Source organism: Pseudochaenichthys georgianus, chromosome 4, assembly GCF_902827115.2.
Source record: "Pseudochaenichthys georgianus chromosome 4, fPseGeo1.2, whole genome shotgun sequence".
Taxonomy (NCBI): Eukaryota; Metazoa; Chordata; class Actinopteri; order Perciformes; family Channichthyidae; genus Pseudochaenichthys; species Pseudochaenichthys georgianus.
In genome coordinates, this window is record NC_047506.1 from 8788363 (window position 1) to 8807321 (window position 18959).

Below are 18959 nucleotides of genomic sequence, written 5' to 3' on the forward strand. Positions count from 1 at the left end.
CAACTTATTTCTCCTTTCCTCATTCATTCCACATTGTTACTATCTTGTTTTTTGAACCACTGTTCATTTTAGTACCAGGAACCTGTAAGATTCACACGATGATATGACATCGTTAGTCAAAGGTTGAAGTTCAAAGATCTCTGTGTGCTTTTCGGCACCAATGTGAGGAAGCGCACACACTCCCTCACTAACATGTTGGTCTTAACTATTTGTTTGTTAAGAAAGGTAGTACATGTTTTTTTCTGAGTTGCCTTTATTTCAGTTAAAGTTATAAAAACAGGTTACATAGACAAACTAATAAAATGCGTCTAAATTCGTTTGTCAGTCTGTAAAACACGCAAGCACCAAGTAATCACCATTTCCTTTGTTCAGACCTGGAGGCCATCTTGTCCCAGTGCTCAAAGGGGGAGCACGCCTCCAAAGTACTCCTTATATGTGTCGTATGAGTAGGCGGAGTCTTGGACGTGATTGGTCAGGAAATGTGTGATTTTATGAGTGTCAATTAAGTTAAAAACTATCCGTTTTAAGCAGACCTTGTTGTTCTTGAAGATATCATATTTATGGCGATGCAATAATGAATTTACTTAAGCCTTTAGGGTTTATTAAAGGTAGACAACAGTGTTTAATTTTGTATTTAAGCCTTCACTCCGCTTTCAGAACCATGACCTGATTGGCCAGGTTGGAGTGGGAAGGCGGGCCGTCTCCTATAAATGTGGTTGGGAAGAGAGGGGAAGGGGATTCGTTTTTGTGTTTGTTCCTTGCTGGTGAATGCAGCACCAGGCATGCAGTTTGTGTTTCTGTGGAATAATGTGGAAGGCTAAGAATAAAACGCCCGTTTATTTTTTGCAAGAAAACCCTCTCTCCACGTATCGTTCTTTCACCTGCACCTCACATCGTAACAACCATAACCCGTTTTAGCAGGTGGGTTTTTGGTTCCAGTGTTTTGCAAAAATAAAGCCTTTCATTAGGAGGCCATAGGCTCAATCGCCATTGTGTTTTCTCATTCAGCAATTGATGGTGACTTAAACAGACATTGAAACGTTCAAGAGTATTGCTTTAAGAGGATGTATCCATAATGTTGAGTTAAACTGTTTGATTTATACATGGCTTCTAAAACTTAGTTTTCAACTCGTTTCAATGTGTTTGTTTAAGCAAACAAAAACCTCAATCATTTGATGTCTTTGTGAAAGTTAATGATGAGAGCCACAGCAGCCTCCTTTACTGGGCCACCCACACAGAGCGAGCACAAAGCAGCCTCACTCAGCAGAAAAGAAACAAACAGAATAAAGGAATTTAAAACGTGAAGTGATGAAACACAATTTAGGCACACACCACAGAATGAAGAATGGCAGAGGCACATCTTATTTTCCCACTTAGTGAAAATAAAGCTGTATTTTTAAAGCGAGATAGGCTGGCAGCAGACAGTGGCAATGTGTTCAACAGAGTGAGAGTGACAAGAGCCGCTGTTGAAGTTTACCTTACCTTCTGCGGCACATGTTGGCACATCCATGCCACTCAGCTGTGAGTAATGATGATCTGTAGCGGCTCCAGATAAGAAATAACAAGCATATTGTGTATTATCAAGTCCCCCTCCTACAGACTCAAACCCCCATCATTTCTATGTCATACGTGTGTGGGCTGACATTCTGCAATATATCCAAAACATAAGCAATACACACGTTTTCATAATTTCTGCCCCAAACAACATGGCAAACCCTCCAAACTTAGAGTGAAGGGCCAACAACTAGTCAGTAACTAAGAGTATAATAATGCATGGTGAAGATGAAACATGTCAGAGTGCTGTCCAAGTCAGGATGCTATAATAAATTGATACATTGAAAACGATCAATTAGTCATTAACCTAGCCTAGTTTAGCTTTTAAATGAATTGTTACATGTTTACTGTTAAACATATTCGATCTGTAATGTACTTTTTCCTAGACTTCATATAACTTTTTGCTATTGCTAAATCTTCTTCTGTTTTGGTTTCCTTCCTACAGCTACACACACTGAAATATAAAGACCTTGTTATTTCCTTTTGTGTTGAAGTATTTCAATGCACCAAACAGAAAGAGTCACATCCAATTACTCATTTTGAATGCTTACAAACTTCAGCAAAGGAAACATGCTTTCCTTTTGGATTGAACACACAAAGGATGATTTGCAGTATTATTTTTCAGCTATCATACAGTATACCCATCCACTGCCCATCAAAGTACAAACTCAATCATGTGCATTTCGTTTGTGTTATTGTGGAACTGAATAGAGCTGAGGTGTAGGAACAAGTGTAAAAAGGAAACTTAGCGTTTGTGAACAGTGTCTCTGAGAAAAGGTCTAAATTATAAATCGTAAACGGAAATGGTTCCAATGTCGGGTTAGATGTTTTAAATTATGTATTAGAAAAGCTTTACTTGCAAAGAGTGTAAAAACTGAAACCCCTGATTTACACCCGCATTATTATATAATATTATACAGAACATTGAGCACTAACCTTGGAAATACAATTCCTGCCATTGGCTTTTATATTACTTGTATTAGTCTTGTACTATGTGTGCACATTTTTAGATTTGTGTTCATTATACGCTGCTGTATATATATATTCTTTCAATGGCCTTGATGTTTCTGTTATGGGGCAATCTGCCCACTTTCTGAAGGACCCATCCAACATACAAGGTGTAAAACCTCAACAGCATGGTGTTTTCACCCATCAACAAGCTATTTGCTGCGCTGAGTCCTTGAGGCACAAGGTTGTAAGAGTTTAATAACAGACGTGATTTAATGCTGTTCCCTCTCCTTGTTCTCACTTATTTGCTGGAAGTAAAACAAACAAAACTAAGTCTTTCCATACCGGCTCTGTGAGGCTTTTCTTACAGCGGTGCTAAAATGCTAACAATGAAAATGCTATCACGCTGATTTACAGCATTTGTATATAATGTTTACCGTGATCATTGTCTAGTTTAGGACGCTACATACAAACCGTCTTTACTGACCAATAAGCTGTTTCACAGTATGTATTGCATAAGGAATCAAAGTGTTATAATCCAGCAATTCAATTAAAAACAAAACCCAAATATTTTGAGCAAAATAATCTTGTATTTTGGCATTTGAAATAAAACAACTCTTCATGAATAATCACACAGGTATTTACCTCAAAAGGTCAGATAAGATTAAGAATAACTATTTGTCTTTGATCTTGGTATCTTTCTCTTCACTGTTTGGCAAACCGGTCTGCCCAGGAAACGGAGCGATCTTCAGGAAGAAGTAGGGGTTATTGCAAACCCTCAAGGCCACCAGGATGGGAGTGCCTGCATAAAGCAGGTTAGCTACCAGCACGGACCAGAAAACCCCATTTGGGATACGAAATTGAGCCATAGTACGAGGGTGGAGAGATCCCCCGATGTGAGCCCACTGGCACTGGAAGGAGACACAAAGAAGGCAGAGGTTAGACTGCATTGTCATCCACTTATACTGAATATTATCTATCTGCAATGATTACTCCACTAGTTGGTTTATATTCACACAGTTTCTTCCACAGTTCCTGGAGAGAAATGGGGGGAAATATTTACTTAAATTCCCTTATCATTAGTCTGCTGTTAAACTATACAGGCCAACACATAGGCAACTTCAAAAGGGATGACTTAAGAAGCTGGCTATTAATTAAAAACTGAAAAATATGCCACCTTTTATAAACATTAAAACAAGGATTTAATCAAATTCTTCCTGTTGGTTCATGGCTCATGTCAGGTTTTTAGAGGAAGCACGAGCAGCTTGTTATTTACAGAAAAAATATGCTTCAAAGGAAAAATGTGGACCAGGTCATATTAGCAGGATATGAGCTCACTACAAAGAGTTTAATTGAAGTGACACGTGTCAGAACTCTTAGTGATGAAAGTAAACTTTACTTTAACTTTAATTAATTAGAGGCTGCAATTACCCTAATGACTTGATGCAATGCAAAAAAACTGTCAGCGCAACCTGCTTCAATATGCAGCACCTGTATCCTAAATAAAGTATTCAGAGCCAGTTATATTTATTGACTGTTTGTCTTCATGGTGTTACCTGGATCATGGCTCCTGCTAAAAACAAAGTCCAGTCTGACATCCATGTGCACCCAGGCTTGAGGAGACCGTAAACAAAGGCACCCAACAGAGGTAGTCCATAGAAGAACAAGTGTAGCATCTGAAAACACAAAATATATTACTTGTGAAAACCAGATCGGTCGATCATTTATTGCAAACATGAACATTTACCAGTTTCTTCCCTCACCATTTTAATCACCCTGATCAATATATCACAACATACTCAAATTAAATACAGTAGGTGAGTATATATATATTATAGTCTATAATCAAGCTAATTCTGTATCCAGTGAAAAGTGCTTCACTGTGCAGAAGTACTTTCCTCTCCATCACTGTCAGTCTGTGTTGTTGTTGGGTCCTGACCGGTCCTGACCAACAATCCAGCAGACAATTAATACAGAACATCCTCCTTCTCCTCTGGCCTGCACTGCACTACTCTCACTGAATACAGAAGAGGGCTGCTTTGATTGTGCAAATACAAACCCACAGAATAATTCACTGCGTACAAGTAGCCCCACCAGTGTGGAAGAATACTGGAACCTTTCTGTATTCAATAAAAGTACTATCACTAAACAAATCTTTGTACAATTTAAAAATACGTGTTCTCAGCTCTGTAGCCTCTACAGCAGAGGTTTTCAAAGTGTGAGACGAACCTCCCCAGGGGGGCTGCTATTTCAGGGGTGGCTCGGTGAATGGAAGTGAGAAATATAGCATTTGTTAACACGAGAGGATCAGATCGAGGAGCTTAAATGTGTGATAAAGTAATAAAGGGAGTTGAGATCCAGGATTTGGGGGGAATTGTTGAGTTTTTCGTACAGTGATGTACAGACACTGATAAATGCACCACCAGTAATTATCTTTTTTATGTATTTAGTGTTGTCAGATTAATGTCACTAACAGCAATATTACGGTGTCGTGGCTCGATGACTATGGGATAATAAATCATACAACCATCTAATGCATCTAGGAATTTAATTTAAGTAAGTGAACTAAGGGTGCATTTTTCCAAGCTTTGTCTGAGTGGAGGCTTACAATCTCACAGAGGTGGGGACTCGAGTCACATGACTTGACTCTAGTCAGACTCGAGTCACATATTTTTTGACTTGAGACTTGCTTGACTAACATTGATAAAAGACTTGACTTGACTTTGACTTGGTATTCATGACTTGAGACTTGACTTAAGCTTGAGATAGATGACTTGAAAGGACTTGACTGTTTAAAATTAAATATTTGCGTTTGTTTTTGTAGTGAGATATTACGTTTAGTTTTTTCGAAAAACGTGATTATTGCGCTGTGTGCGCAAACCTGGCAACCCACTAGAAGGCAGGAGTGTCAGTTAACATGGCAGCAGCTAGCTTCGAGAGAGAGAGAGAGAGAGAGAGAGAGAGAGAGAGAGAGAGAGAGAGAGAGAGAGAGAGAAAATGAAATGATTTGAAAATGATATCTATGTATCATGGTCAACCGCTTGGCGGTTCCAGTGTTAGCATACATTTAAATTAAATATGTGTAATGGCAAATGAAAATGTGTCGCTTTTCGGCGCCTCCCGCTTTTTTAACGCTGATTTGGGTGACTCGTGTAATTTGTGGAGAACCGAAGAGTTTTCGTTTTGGGGGGGGGGGGGGGGGGGCTGTCATGGAAGGATCACATTGAATATCTGTGCAAAAGGACAAAACAAAGAATATATTTCCTCCGCCGTCTTAGGTCTTTTGGAGCGAGCAGAGAAATTCTTCTGTTGTTCTTTACATCTGTGATCATGTCCATTCTGCAGTACTGCAATACTACCTGGTACAAATGTTTGTCAGCAGCTTTAAAATCAAAACTGCTCCACCTGTTAATAATCTGCTCAAAGATTGTTGGTCAACCCTATCATAACAACCTAGTGAGGCTGTCCAACAACATCATCTCTGACCCAAACCATGTTCTGAACAGTGAATATGAACTGCTACCATCTAATCGGAGATACAGGGTCCCACGATTCAATACAGTCAGACTGAAGCACTCCTTTGTGCATCAGTCAATCCTCACAATAAATACAGAGCTAAATCCCAGATCAAATGCACGCTGAAGGCTCTTTGAGCAGCTTTTCTCTCACTGATTGTGCTGTTATGTTAAATGTTTGTTGTTTGTGTTTCATGTATTGTGTCTGGATTTTTGTCTGTTGATGTTGGACATGGAGCTGCTGTGATGCAAGTCAAATTTCAGACTTGATCTGACAAATAAAGTAATATCGTATCATAAGTGCAGTGCTGGAGTATCTCACCACTTCTCTCAAACACAAATTTGCACCCTCAGCACAAATTACTACTCCCACACAACGGTCAGAGACCGCCTTGACCTTCAACTTAAAATATTTGGCACATGAAAGCCAGTTTCCCACTTTAACCCTCAAATTATACCACTGAACGCTTTCTTTTCATTCTTGGTCTTGATGAATTCTAATGAGTTGAGCCCAAGGCCTGAAAGCCAATCATATATGCCCTTCAGTCTTTTGTTTAAATGTCTTTTTAGTGCTGCCACGGTAATCTGCCACATATCGTTCATCATCATCAATGAATTTAGAGGTTGGTCAATGCAGAAACATTGCAACCCTGCACAAACCGAACTTCTGATTCCTTCACACGTACACAGAAGCACCAATGAGCGAATGCTAGACACACAAACAAACACACACGCACACACACACACTCACACACACACACCGTTTTTCAAAAGCTGCTACTCGAGACATACTTTCACATGCTGCACACACGCTCTCCTCCCACCCAGTGAGATGCTGATGGGGGGCTTTGGGAGCAGGATTAGCTTATCAAGTTCTCAGCATGCGGTTCGTTTGTCTGATCAATGACTTTCAATTGTGACTGGACTGCAGCCCCAACAAGGTCTTTGGATAACCTATTGACAGAGTTGTGTACGCCAAACAAAACACAACAAAACCCACAGTCGAGGAGGGTCAGAAGAACAGAAATAAAAGGAAAGCTTACCCAGAGCCAGTAACTGTAATAATCGGATATCCATCTTACTCAAATTAATCGAGGGACAAAGATGCACAGGCCCTTGCTCATTGTTGCTGTAATGATGAGAAATGCCTCTGTAATCAGCTACAAGCTGAAAGAGTGGCGGAGATAAGGGCAAGCATCCAGCGCACTCAGAGTGATATCCAGCAGGCAGAGGTCCATTATGTGGCTGGTTATTTAAAACAGTCTGGAGAGGGGCTGCTGCAGATAGTGTGGAGAGAGAAAGAAAAGCACTCACCATCACTCTGGGGTAGCCCACTGGATCCTTCAGGTAGGGTTCATAGTGCTTCACGTAAATCGAACAGGCTTCAAGCGGAGAGTCCAGAGCCACCTACAAAGGGTGGACAAAATAACAGCAACACCACACAAAGTAATGCAATTTAATCAGACAAATCCACACACTGCAAGTTTCCTTTGGCCTGATATTATATAAAAAAGAATGGTCCCCATAGACACTAGTATTTTCAGTATCAGTATTGGTTAAAAGAATGGCACACTGCACATGGTTAAATTAATAGTTTGACATTTTGGGAACTATGCTTCCTGATAGTTGTGTGAGCAAAACAGATCTGTCCACTAAATGTGAAGCTACAGCTAGGAAACATGGGGAAACACCTCTTGAAGTATCCAAAGACATCGCGATCCGCTTTACTCCAACTCTAAACTCACTAATTAAATACAATATGTATTTGTTTACAGTTTGCAAAACCACAAATGACATATTCATCTGTGAGCTTTAGAGGTGCTGGAAGGCAGATTTGTACGTCTCAACAGAGCCCCTCTTGCTGTTTCTCCTCGTTTCTAGTCTTTGCACTGAGTTTAGCTTAAGAGCTGCAGGAGCTAGCTTAACTTACTCTCTCAAGAGACATGAGAGTATTATCAACTGTAGGTAGGATGCCGTGATTGACAGAATGGAGTATTCTACAAAGCCGTCTAATAGAACACAATAATACACACTATTTTGAATCCTTGCGACTACCTAAACCTATCCGCATGAACAAGATTACACGCTGCATGACTTTCAAAACGTCCATCACAGCCTCGTAGTCTGTACACATGGATGTGATGTGCACTCACCAGGCCTCTGATGGCAGTGAAGGCCATGGCAGCGATCAGAAGCACCACCAGGATCAGATCTGTGGGACGCCATATCAGCTTCATGCTCTGAGCCTGCTGGGCCTGTGGGGAGAAGACAACACAATGTGGAGCATGGAGATGGAGGTTGTTGCTTCAGAGCACACCCTCAATCTCACTTCAATGACACCTGTGTTTCTACAGAGTGGAATGTGTGTCTCTACAGGTTTTTAAACTCTGCAAAACTATTCATTTTTTGGGCCACTTGAGGGAACTAGAATTCATATTTAGTGTTGGCATACCATCAATATTTGATCCAGCAGCTATAGAATGACATAAATCTTCATTTGTTGTTGTGTTTGTGTCTATCTGTCAAGTACAACTCTGACTGAGTCTCCACCTGACTGAGGGGCAATTTTGATGCAAATTGTTTTCATTTTGCTGGTAATAGTTACATAGGCTACTGGTTTGCATGATCTTTTTCATACATTTGGAGTATTTTCCCATTGTGGTTTTCAAAATGCAATTTCTTAAGTAAACATTTGTAATGCTTCTTCCACTGCTGGCTAACTTATTAACTTTCATTTGGGAACATTGTAGTTTCCCTTGCTAACATTGTTAGGTTGTTAAGTTCGGTTGAGTACACCACAGTATCCTATTCTCACAATGACTACACCACCTAAAATTACAGCAGCTCATAAATATAAATGGCCAAATTAGCTGACCTTTGTTTTCTTTCATGGTCTGGATCATATTCAACTGGACTTCACTATATGTTACCCTGATTAAAGTACAATCAGCAAACCCCACTGCTCTAAACCTCCCATACCAAGGTCTAACAATTCATGCATCAGACTTACATTGTATCCACCAATTAGTGGTCTGTCCTTGGGCCGTGTGAATAGTGTAATGGCTCCCCACACAGGCATCAGGAGGAAAAGAAAGTTGATCCAGAAAGCTGGACGGATCTCTGACCCATATTTACCTGCCACAAAGAAAAAGCAAGAGACTTTTATCGTTATTTACTGACCCATATACATCTCAGTGTACATCTGTATTAAAGCATCCAAATGAAACCTGTACAGTGCGCTTAAGGCATACAGTACAGTATGGCTATGATAACACAGCAGACTTTAGACAAGTCTGATCTTGCAACACTCATGTATGAAGTTTGAAAAGTCAACAACAGATGCTTAACGCCTGCTTCCTGCTTTGTTCTGTGGCTTGCAGGTGAGGCATGGAGCATGTCTGTTGGCAGGCTGAACTGTGACACTGATGGTACACGACAGGGCAGATGTTCACTAGATCAACACTCATCACGGGACAAGTGAGGGGGAATAAGAGATGTGACTCACCTGCCACTATACCGGCAATGAACACACTCATGTTGGCACACAGAGAGCCAGCCCAGATCAAACCCAGGGATCGGTAGCCTTTCCTGGATGGGAACACATGCCAGTCAGTCGATACATGCCTCTAATGGTTAACTTCTTACACATCTATCATGCATGTTCTGTGTAATACACAGCGCAGTGCAATTTCTCCTTGTGGTTAAAAGCTGGCAACCTTTTAAAAAATGTTTTATTATATGATAGTACATAAACCAAAACAGCACTCACCCTGAACTCTTGAACCCACTTATTCAAATGTATGACTAACTAACTCTAGAGGACCCTGTTTCCTGAAAATAATGTTTTATTCAGGCCATTTGGTGAATTTGATGTGATTAAGGCTACTTGTGAATCTCTCTCTGTCTCTATTTCTTGAAGAAAGTCTAATATATGAAACAAGAAGTCAAGTCTATGGGCTTAGTGCTAAAATATTCTGTTACAGCTGTGCTTTCGCAAGCTCTTAAGTTGTTGTTTCATCAGTTAGAAAGGTTACTGTTGATTTCTGTATAGTCATGTTGTGATGGACAGCAAGATGAATGAGCTTGATGTGACCTGATGTGACTTGATCATCACCCACCTGTCTGTTATCCTGCTGATCATCACCAGATACATGATAAAGTGCACTATTCCATCCCAATAACACATCATGATGGCATAGGGCGTCCCCAGGTAAGGCTCTCCCTGAAACACAGACAGTACATGGAGAGAGTGTTAATGACCAACAGTGGGTTCAAATATGGCTGCCGTTTTAAATCAGGGTATTTTGTATTATTAACAAAAGCATTTTAGAGGTGAGAATAAGAAACCTACTGTCTTTTGGTAGAATGTCATAAAGCCGGAGATAATTCCGTCATATTCCAAGGCACTCACCAGGTCAATGACACAAGTAAAGGAAAATACAGCAAAAACTGCAAATACAATAAACAATACAGGTAAATAAAAACATATATCTGATAGATACATATGAAAAATGCATAATTTTAAAATTCATTAGCTTCAGACCCCCCAAAACTTGCAGGACACCATGACATGTTAAGCAGCTTTTCAGCTTTGAACAAACGTCATTCAAAAGCCACCATGATTTTGAAAGTTTCATGAAATTACTCAATCTCTTTTGTCCACCTAATCGGAAAATACATACAATGTTGTAAGAGTGCTTAGAAACCGCATGTCTCCTAAACCTTTATAAAACTCTTAACTCTTTTCCAGCTTTTTTAATTCCACATTTTTAAGTTCAAGGCATTTGACGTCAACTGGCTTGTCAGTGATTTATGGGAAAGCGGGAGGAGAAAACTAAGTCTTGAGCAGTAAGGTATGCTGGAGGCATATTTATATTGAGTGCCTGCTAACCTAAGGTTAGAGCTGAAAGGCCATGTCAACAAGACAGAATTTAAAGTGCAGAGCTGAACAAACACCTGAGTGGCATGAGTCTTACAAATGCTAAGAAACTCTGGCCCCAGTAGTACAATGGCTGTCATTTACTGCTTACTAAACACTTCTATTCCCTGTGAGGTTTCTTCAGGAGATTTGGGAGCTAGAAAAGCAACTGAAACAGCTTCCATATTGGGCTTTACACATGAAGTAACAAGGGGGTTATTTTGAGTGCCAAAAGGGCAGGATCGTGCACCTTAAGGATATTGGCTGACTTTTTAAAGTGCAGCAGTCTCACTGGTTAACAATCAATGGACTACAACACACATCGGCTCACCAAAACACTGGCTACAGCATGTTGGAGACTTTCAGCAGATGACCGTAGAAGACGTCTGGATGCTTCGGACCATAAAAAGTCCTCAGTCATCAGGGTGCAGTGCAGCATGAAATGTAACTTCACATTATAATTAAGGAGATGGGAATTGGTAAATCATGCTCATTGGATTGTTAATGACTGGGAAAATGTTTCCTGGATATAATCAACTACAAAATTCACATTCACAATGGCAGAGCATGTGGGGTAAACAATATGAGGCAGATGACCCTTCATCCGTGGAAAAAATTGTACACAACAGTTGGGAGGTATGACTGTTATGGCGCAACCGATATGCATACACTGACTTCATCAAGAACTGAACAGACACTGTGAAGTATTTATCAGAATTAGCAATCCCTTTAGCTGAACTGAAACAGAGCATCTAAAAACGTGCACATCATTTGTGGAAAATCGCACGCCTGCATCAGTGATTTGCAGTTGGATATACAGTTCATAGAAAACAGCTGTAAAAGCCATTGCAATGATTTTCTGCCTGGAATTTTTGTCAGAATGTCATTATAAAGGGAATCACAGTGTGTTGTGACACGAGCATATCGCTGCAGATACCACAGCTTAAAATCGCTGTATCATATCCTTCCTATCTGTCCTTCACACACTCTTTGCACACAGACACATGCGTTTTGTCTGGACTGTGTACCAGGGCCTCTGTAATCCTCAGGACAACAAGGTTTATCTCTGACATCTAACAGGTGAGATAGCAGGGGGATTATGGCTCTCTATCATTGAGAGGAGCCTGCCACAGCTTTGTCCTCATTGTTGTGGTTTCTCCAGCCTAACACTAGCCTGGCCCTGGGCACCAACTACCGATATATCACATTGTTTCTAGCCCCTGGTATCAGCTGCAGGGGAGAATTTGCAGGGAAATAATGACTGGAAATGGAGAAAATATTTGGGCAATAACTTAACGAGGAACAATGTGACACAAATCACTTGTGAAAAGCTAAATTAAAAGTGTGTAAACTGTGCACTGAATCCAAAACTGAATCCAAACACCCTTATGGCATTTACAGTCAGTTGATACTAGTGTAGTAGCAATGGTTTTATGCAGGAGCAGAAGTGTGGAGTCTTTTCGTGTATGACCCATTTTCCAAAAGCTGTGATTTTGCTTCAAGTTCAAGTCTAAAAAAAAAAGCTAAAAGGTTAAGTATGTACAAGAGGTGTGAATGTTCTCAGCTTGAAGGGGGTTTGGGTCGGTCATGAGTCAGAAAAGTGTGGTTAAGCTTTGCTCTGAAGCTAAGCTGCTTTCGACATATCAGGTGAAATCACATTGAACACAAGTCATTATAATCTTTGTAAAATTCAGTGATTTGGAAATATATTGCATGTGAGTTGTGAAATGCACATAGTTGTGTTAATTACCAAAGAATAGGACATCTTTAGGGGGGTTGCCACGCGTGATGAGGAAGTAGAATAGAAACACAACCACCAACACAGCAACGCCAATCTCCAAGATCACATAAGGCCTGTGAAAGAAGAGGAATCCAACTGTTATCTAAGAAACATAAGGGTACAGATTGTCCACAGGCTCACTGCTGACACTCTGCACTTTTAGATACCAATCTGCTTCTGATTTTCTGCTTCATTCTCTTCACTAATTAGTTTCTAACATGGAAGTTGTGCCAGTGTGCTCGGCAGTGCTAAATTAGTAAATGATGATGAATGGGAAGTCAGGGAGAATGATAATCACGCAACACCCAGAGTCAGCACAGAGAGAAATAATTCAGAAGTGTGAGGAGAAATATGTGTGAGGGATGCACTGTACCTAGAGGGAACAAAAGCACTGCTGGCGTGGTGCTTTGTGTCCCTGCAGGTTCCTGGTGAGATGGCAGCATCACATTATTTTCCTTTCTTTCTTAACACCTGTAATCTTAGATTGTTTCGTGTATGACCCATTTTCCAAAAGGTGGCGTGTGGTGCAGTGGGTTGAGCGTTGGTGTTCGGATCAGGGGGTCATAGGTTCAAAACCCACTGCAGTCAGCATATCGTTGTGTCCCTGGGCAAGACACTTCACCCCAAAGTGCTCCTGTGGGGATTGCCCACAGTATTGAGTATGTAAGTCGCATTGGATAAAGCGTGATCCTTAATCACAATTGTTGGTATTTCTGATTTAAAAAAAGTCAAACTATCTGTCATCTTATTATGGCAGGATCACATTGGATCTACTTTTCTTGACTCCTTTTATTTGAGATGTTGGTACAAGGAGTAGCCTTGTATCAGTTTTACAAATATAATGTGTTTAAAGAAACTAATTTCTGAATCAAAATGGCTGGTATTTCTGATTAAAAAGTCTCAAAAGTATGTCTCTCTGTCATGTTATTACATGCTTATGTTTTGTTGAGGAGAATATTTTAACTGCCTTCAATTATCTTTCTTTGTATGAGGTTATGCATTTTTATTTTCTAAAAGAAATTAACAGAACATTGTCGTACAGTTAGTATAACAACTTATCTTTGTTCAACTTAAATACCCTCTCATACCCCTGCTGTGGTATGCCTTCCAGTGGCTTTAAAGCCCAGCTTTACAAAGGTATAATCAATCATAGGCAGAAGTGTGGGAAGCAGCAAGCTACTAACAACTGAAATGTTAGTTCAGCGCTGCCCTCCATGTTTACTGGTCAAAGGTACCGTTTTCTCGCACTGGAAAGATTAATGTGCTGAAGGTATCTCCGGATAAACAACATTACAGCCTCAGAAAAACTCACAATGTGTACTCACAGAAGGAAAACAAATGCTGTGAAGCTTCCTTGCCAACTCTCCAATTCAAAAGTGCAGAAAGATTTATGCACACAATACTGTTTGTTTGCAGAGTGGAAGAGCACAAGGCATATTGTATGTCATGAGCAATTTATCAAACTCTTCTGGGCAGTATGTATTGATTGTCAATGTCCACACACTCAAAAAAGAGCCAGCAGATATATTCAGTCTGTCAAAAATGAGTAATATCTGGCTGTAAAAAGTGCAAGGGTGTCGGAGTGGAATGTGTGTTTCACTGGCTATTCAGCTCATGAGGCAGTACACAACTCTTAAGACAATATAATGAGAGCCGAATCCCAATAAACAGGCAAAACATAAAATCATTGAATAACAAAAGAATAATAATAACTGAGTTAGCTGAAAAAATTAATTATCTCCAACATCAGATTATCTCCACACATTCTATTCACATTTCCTTTTCTGTTGCCCCAAGAAATGCCAAGTTTAATCTTTTAAGGGGTTTACACAACTAGAAATGTACTGACAGTGGAATTAGTAGTGCTCAACATAGTCATGGATTTACGACATGGTCACCATTGAACACAGAAAGACATACCTTGACCTTATAGTGTACTCTAGTGGTGGGAAAAAACACTGCTTTTCATCTCATGTGATTTACAGGAGGAATTGCCTGTTAAAAAATAAACATTTATAATATTTTAATTGTATTATAATTGTTAAAGATTATATTTGTGTTGGATTCATGTAATTTTAATGTTTTTAGGTGTTGGGGTTGTATACAATTGTTGCTATAATTTTACAGACAGAATTGACTAGTTTCCACCAATTAGTGTAGAAACGTAGCCATAACAATGTTGGCACAAATGTAATAATAAACAATTAAAAGCACATCAAATGAAAAATGCCTTGGATGCTTTTCAGACTGCTAATCCACACTGTGGGCCTCAATTAAAAGCTAAAGATATGACCTTAGTTTACTTGCACTATCAATGAAGAGCACCACATTTTTTCTTCAATATCCCACATTTCTTGACTCCGTTCAGCACTCTCTATTTTTTTCCAATAAATCAATACGTGTTTTGACTTACTCTTGAAATGCAGGAATGCTGTTCATGGCATAGAGAATGCCGAGGGCAGAAAATGAAAATAGAAATACAAAGGTCTCCATCTCTTCAAAAGCTGTTCCCTTCAGAACCCCTCAGCACTGGTAAAAGAAAAGCACAGTTATCGGTTTTCAAGTCAATACAGTATCCTCAATATAGTAACACTGATATTTTAAAAACCAATATTCAAAAAGCAAGGAACCAATATATTTAAGAGAACTGGAACAAATGAAATAAATCCTTTAAGAACAACTAAATAATATGAATGTCATGGAATAATATCCTAAATGAGATCTACAGTTTTGAATAGAATGGAAAAGAAGCAGAGCAGGCTCTTACCGTCTGGCTACCCTCTCGGTGGATTAATCAAATTATGGCTGGCTTGAGGCAGACATGGCCTTTACTGGGAAAATAATGAAGTGGAGACAAAGAAGCTTTTGGGGGAAAAGTTAAGCAATTTGGTTTGGTCAGAGATTTACATAAGTCGTATTAGTGAGGAGGCCTACATTCCACTTCATGTAGCAACACACTTTAAGTGACCCTGATCCTGATCCACTTAACGTGTGTTTTGAAATGTGTGATTGTGTGCCGTTTATGATTCACTCATATAGCTATACTACAATGGTTTAAGGAGTATGGATGTGACAGTAGTTTTCAGGGATCATAAGAATTGAATTGTCTGCTCTTTTTTGTTTCCTTCAATCCAGAAAAAATTGTGGACACTGTGACCTAAAATAATCAAAAATGTTGATACATTTCAAGACATGGTTGCATATCAGTATGTCGAAAAAGGAAATTAATTGGAGATGGATTAAGTTCCTTAAAAGTAACCACTGATTTACATTTCTTAACAAATACTTTTTGCTGGTTTTGCAAAGGTCTATTTACAGTCACTAACTTGCGTAAGAATAACAATGAACAGATGCTGAATAGGCAAACAATATGAATGAATGTAGCTGTTTGAGGAACACAGTTTTACAGACCTATTTCAGAAAATGTGCAGTGAAGACATAAACAGGAAGTGGGAATTATTCCTGCGGCCATTTCTCCAATCTGCAAAAAAATATCAATGGTTGCAAATCTTCATTGAGCCTATGTTTAAGGGCTCTGCTTTGGGTAATTTTTCTAAGCCCTTTAAATTATGTTTGCAACTTAAATATTTCAGTTATTTCTTAAAGAACTCAAAATCCAGTTCATTCCAAACCAAGTATTTGCAGTATGTTTCCAGTAGGGTGCACCAGAGCCAAGCTAAAAGAGAAGACCCCCCCCCTATTGATTTTGAGGTTGTTAAATTAGAAATGCTTTTGATTTAAAATATTCAGAAACATCAGAAATGTTTCCAAAAATTAGGGTAATTGGTTTATCACAGCTTGATATTGCGTTGACTCAATTCAGATACATGTGTAATATCTATTCCGTGTAAGTACATTAATAATAGCACAGGTAAGTCATATTTCTTGTATGTGTACAAACACCTGGCAAATAAAGGTAATTCTGATTCTTATACAGTGACACTACAACAGATAAACGCAATGTTAGTCCTAACTCAAATGCTCTTCAATTATTAGCTAACATGCATAATAAAGGTGTAACTTAAATGTGCCAGGAGCTTGCCTTTAAATCCTGTATCAACAGCCACCACCTGTCTGACAAAAGACCAAACAACAACATCAGACAGGGAAGACAAAGCACAACCCTGCCAGTATCTTTTATCTTTGAGGACAATTTCAGTAGCTTAAATGTAAACAACACACACACATGCACACGCCCTTTAATTCCTACCAACCTTCTATGTTGGGAAAGGGGGGACTGTTTTACCAGGAAGGCCGTGGCACTGTGTGTTTGCTGGAAACAACTGGAACTCTTCCAGCTCGATGGTTCAATAACGTAGAAGGAACAGATGGATGCCAAAATGAGACAACGACCTGCATAGATGAACATCTATCCTATTTAACATCTAATATTACATTGGTTTGTATACAATAACTGTCTGCAGGGAAGCAATTCTGGTGATTTTCTTGAATGAAAATACCTATAGAACAGTAACAAAACAACAGAAACAGAAAATACAACACTCAAAAACACAGAAAGGCTTTTTTGATAACAATTTGTATATGTTTCCTAAATTTAAACATAATGCAATTTATGCTCTCTCTATATATTTTTCCCTTCTATTGTGCGTTACTTTTACTTTTGCAAGATGCTTTTTTATATTGGTTTCTTCTCCAAAATCCTCTCTGATATTACACAATGAGCTCTTTTTACATTCATTAGGTTATTCATTAGCTTTGATTATTACTATCATTACTAGTGGCTCATAGTCCTTTTCAGGCTAAATTTAGACCTATGGCCTCTTAAAGGGACAGAGAATAGGAATTCTAAACCTTGCAATCCCAGTTACGATTAGTAAAATAAATTACATTCTAATTCAATCATAAAAATGACATGCTCTATAAAGAAGTACAGGCATATCAGTAATAGGCAACGTCTCATGGATTAACATGTATTTATAGACATCTTTCCTAGAATGATTTTGGTTGAATAGGCCTCACTACATTTTCATTTTTTAATGGAAGTTATTGGCTCAATTAACTTTGAAAGCTTTTTAACTGTTTGAGATCATACAAACTTACACCGAATGTAGGGTATAGGGACAATTTAAAACCAACCCAAACACACTTTGCCTGTAAAATTCCTTTGCCGTTTGATTAACATTTTAGTCTTTTAGATATGTCAATTTATAAGCAAGTCACATCAAGCAGCATCAAGTTGTAGATCTTACCAGGCAAATTGATGTTTGGCTATTTAATCAAATTCATTTCCGAAGCTTATTATTAGGACTTATCGTTGTTTAAGGCCAATAATTGGGCAGTAATTGGATAATTTCTTGTCTTATTGGCTATCATTTTCAGAGGTGGGAGAAATACTTCGATCTTAGATGGACAAGTAGCCTACAAGTAGAAATAATATGAGTATAGGAATACAACACAAGGTGTTATAACAGAACAAAGACAAAAAGAAACACTAAACATAAAGTCAACAATTCATGTGGCACAACAGCATAACACAAAACATACTGTATATGCCAACAACGTGCAAATAAAAATATATATACATATTAGTATATACATAAAAAGTGTGTGTGTGTGGGGGGGGGGGGGGGTCACTCACTGCTCCTGAGGTTGTGACATAATACTGTTACTAGTCCTGCATTAAAAATGAATACTCAACTAAAAGTACAAAATTATCAGCATCAAAATATACTTAAAGTGCCACAATTTAGTCGTGAAAAAATGTGCACATCTTAAAATAATATATCATATGTTTTGATTATAAATATTGATGCAATAATGTGTTTATCAAAGCTGGTAAAGGTGCAGCTAATTTTATAATAACTATTTATGCTTCAGGGTTTTTCTTGTGTAAAGTCTTATGTAAGTGTTGATTATATTTCACACCATTGATCCAAATCGGCAAAGCAAGTAAAGGTATTAAATAGGTAGGCTACTATTTAAATATGTATTATGTAGTGCGGAAGAAGTAGGCTACAAAGTAACACAGCATTGAAATACTAGTAGGCCTATAGTACAAGTGCCTCAAAATTGTACTAGAGGAAATCTACTTAGTTTCTTTACGATCATTTTAATGAATGTATTCTCATGTTAAGCATTGGTTCAGGTGTGAGATCAGTGTGACAGTGATCAGTGTGACAGTGATCAGTGTGTGTGTAAGATGAACTATTTATGGCCTGTTGGGCTACTCTCTGCTCGCGATCACCAAGCGGCACTGCGTGTGACGACAGCGGCGGAAATATTT

At 38.9% G+C, this 18959-nt stretch overlaps 1 protein-coding gene across 1 annotated transcript; it reads right to left on the reverse strand.

Annotated features, from left to right (window-relative positions):
* Positions 1–3094: 3094 nt before the first annotated feature.
* On the reverse strand, positions 3095–15213 carry tm6sf2b (transmembrane 6 superfamily member 2b). The gene is made up of 10 exons (XM_034081875.2): positions 15129–15213; positions 12686–12789; positions 10369–10466; positions 10136–10239; positions 9523–9605; positions 9028–9152; positions 8171–8272; positions 7332–7424; positions 4059–4178; positions 3095–3413 (listed from the first exon to the last, which is right to left on the reverse strand). Exons 1-10 carry the CDS (start codon positions 15206–15208, stop codon positions 3177–3179), a joined length of 1146 nt encoding a protein of 381 aa, XP_033937766.1. The 5' UTR covers positions 15209–15213; the 3' UTR covers positions 3095–3176.
* Between the last annotated feature and the right edge of the window lie 3746 nt (positions 15214–18959).

Coding starts and splice junctions, on each gene's coding strand:
- tm6sf2b (XM_034081875.2), bottom strand. CDS start 15,208: ATGGAGACCTTTGTATTTCTATTTTCATTTTCTGCCCTCGGCATTCTC. Junction 7,425..8,170: donor TCACTGCCATCAGAGGCCTG/GTGAGTGCACAT, acceptor CACCCTTTGTAG/GTGGCTCTGGACTCTCCGCT. Junction 3,414..4,058: donor TAGCAGGAGCCATGATCCAG/GTAACACCATGA, acceptor GTCTCCTTCCAG/TGCCAGTGGGCTCACATCGG.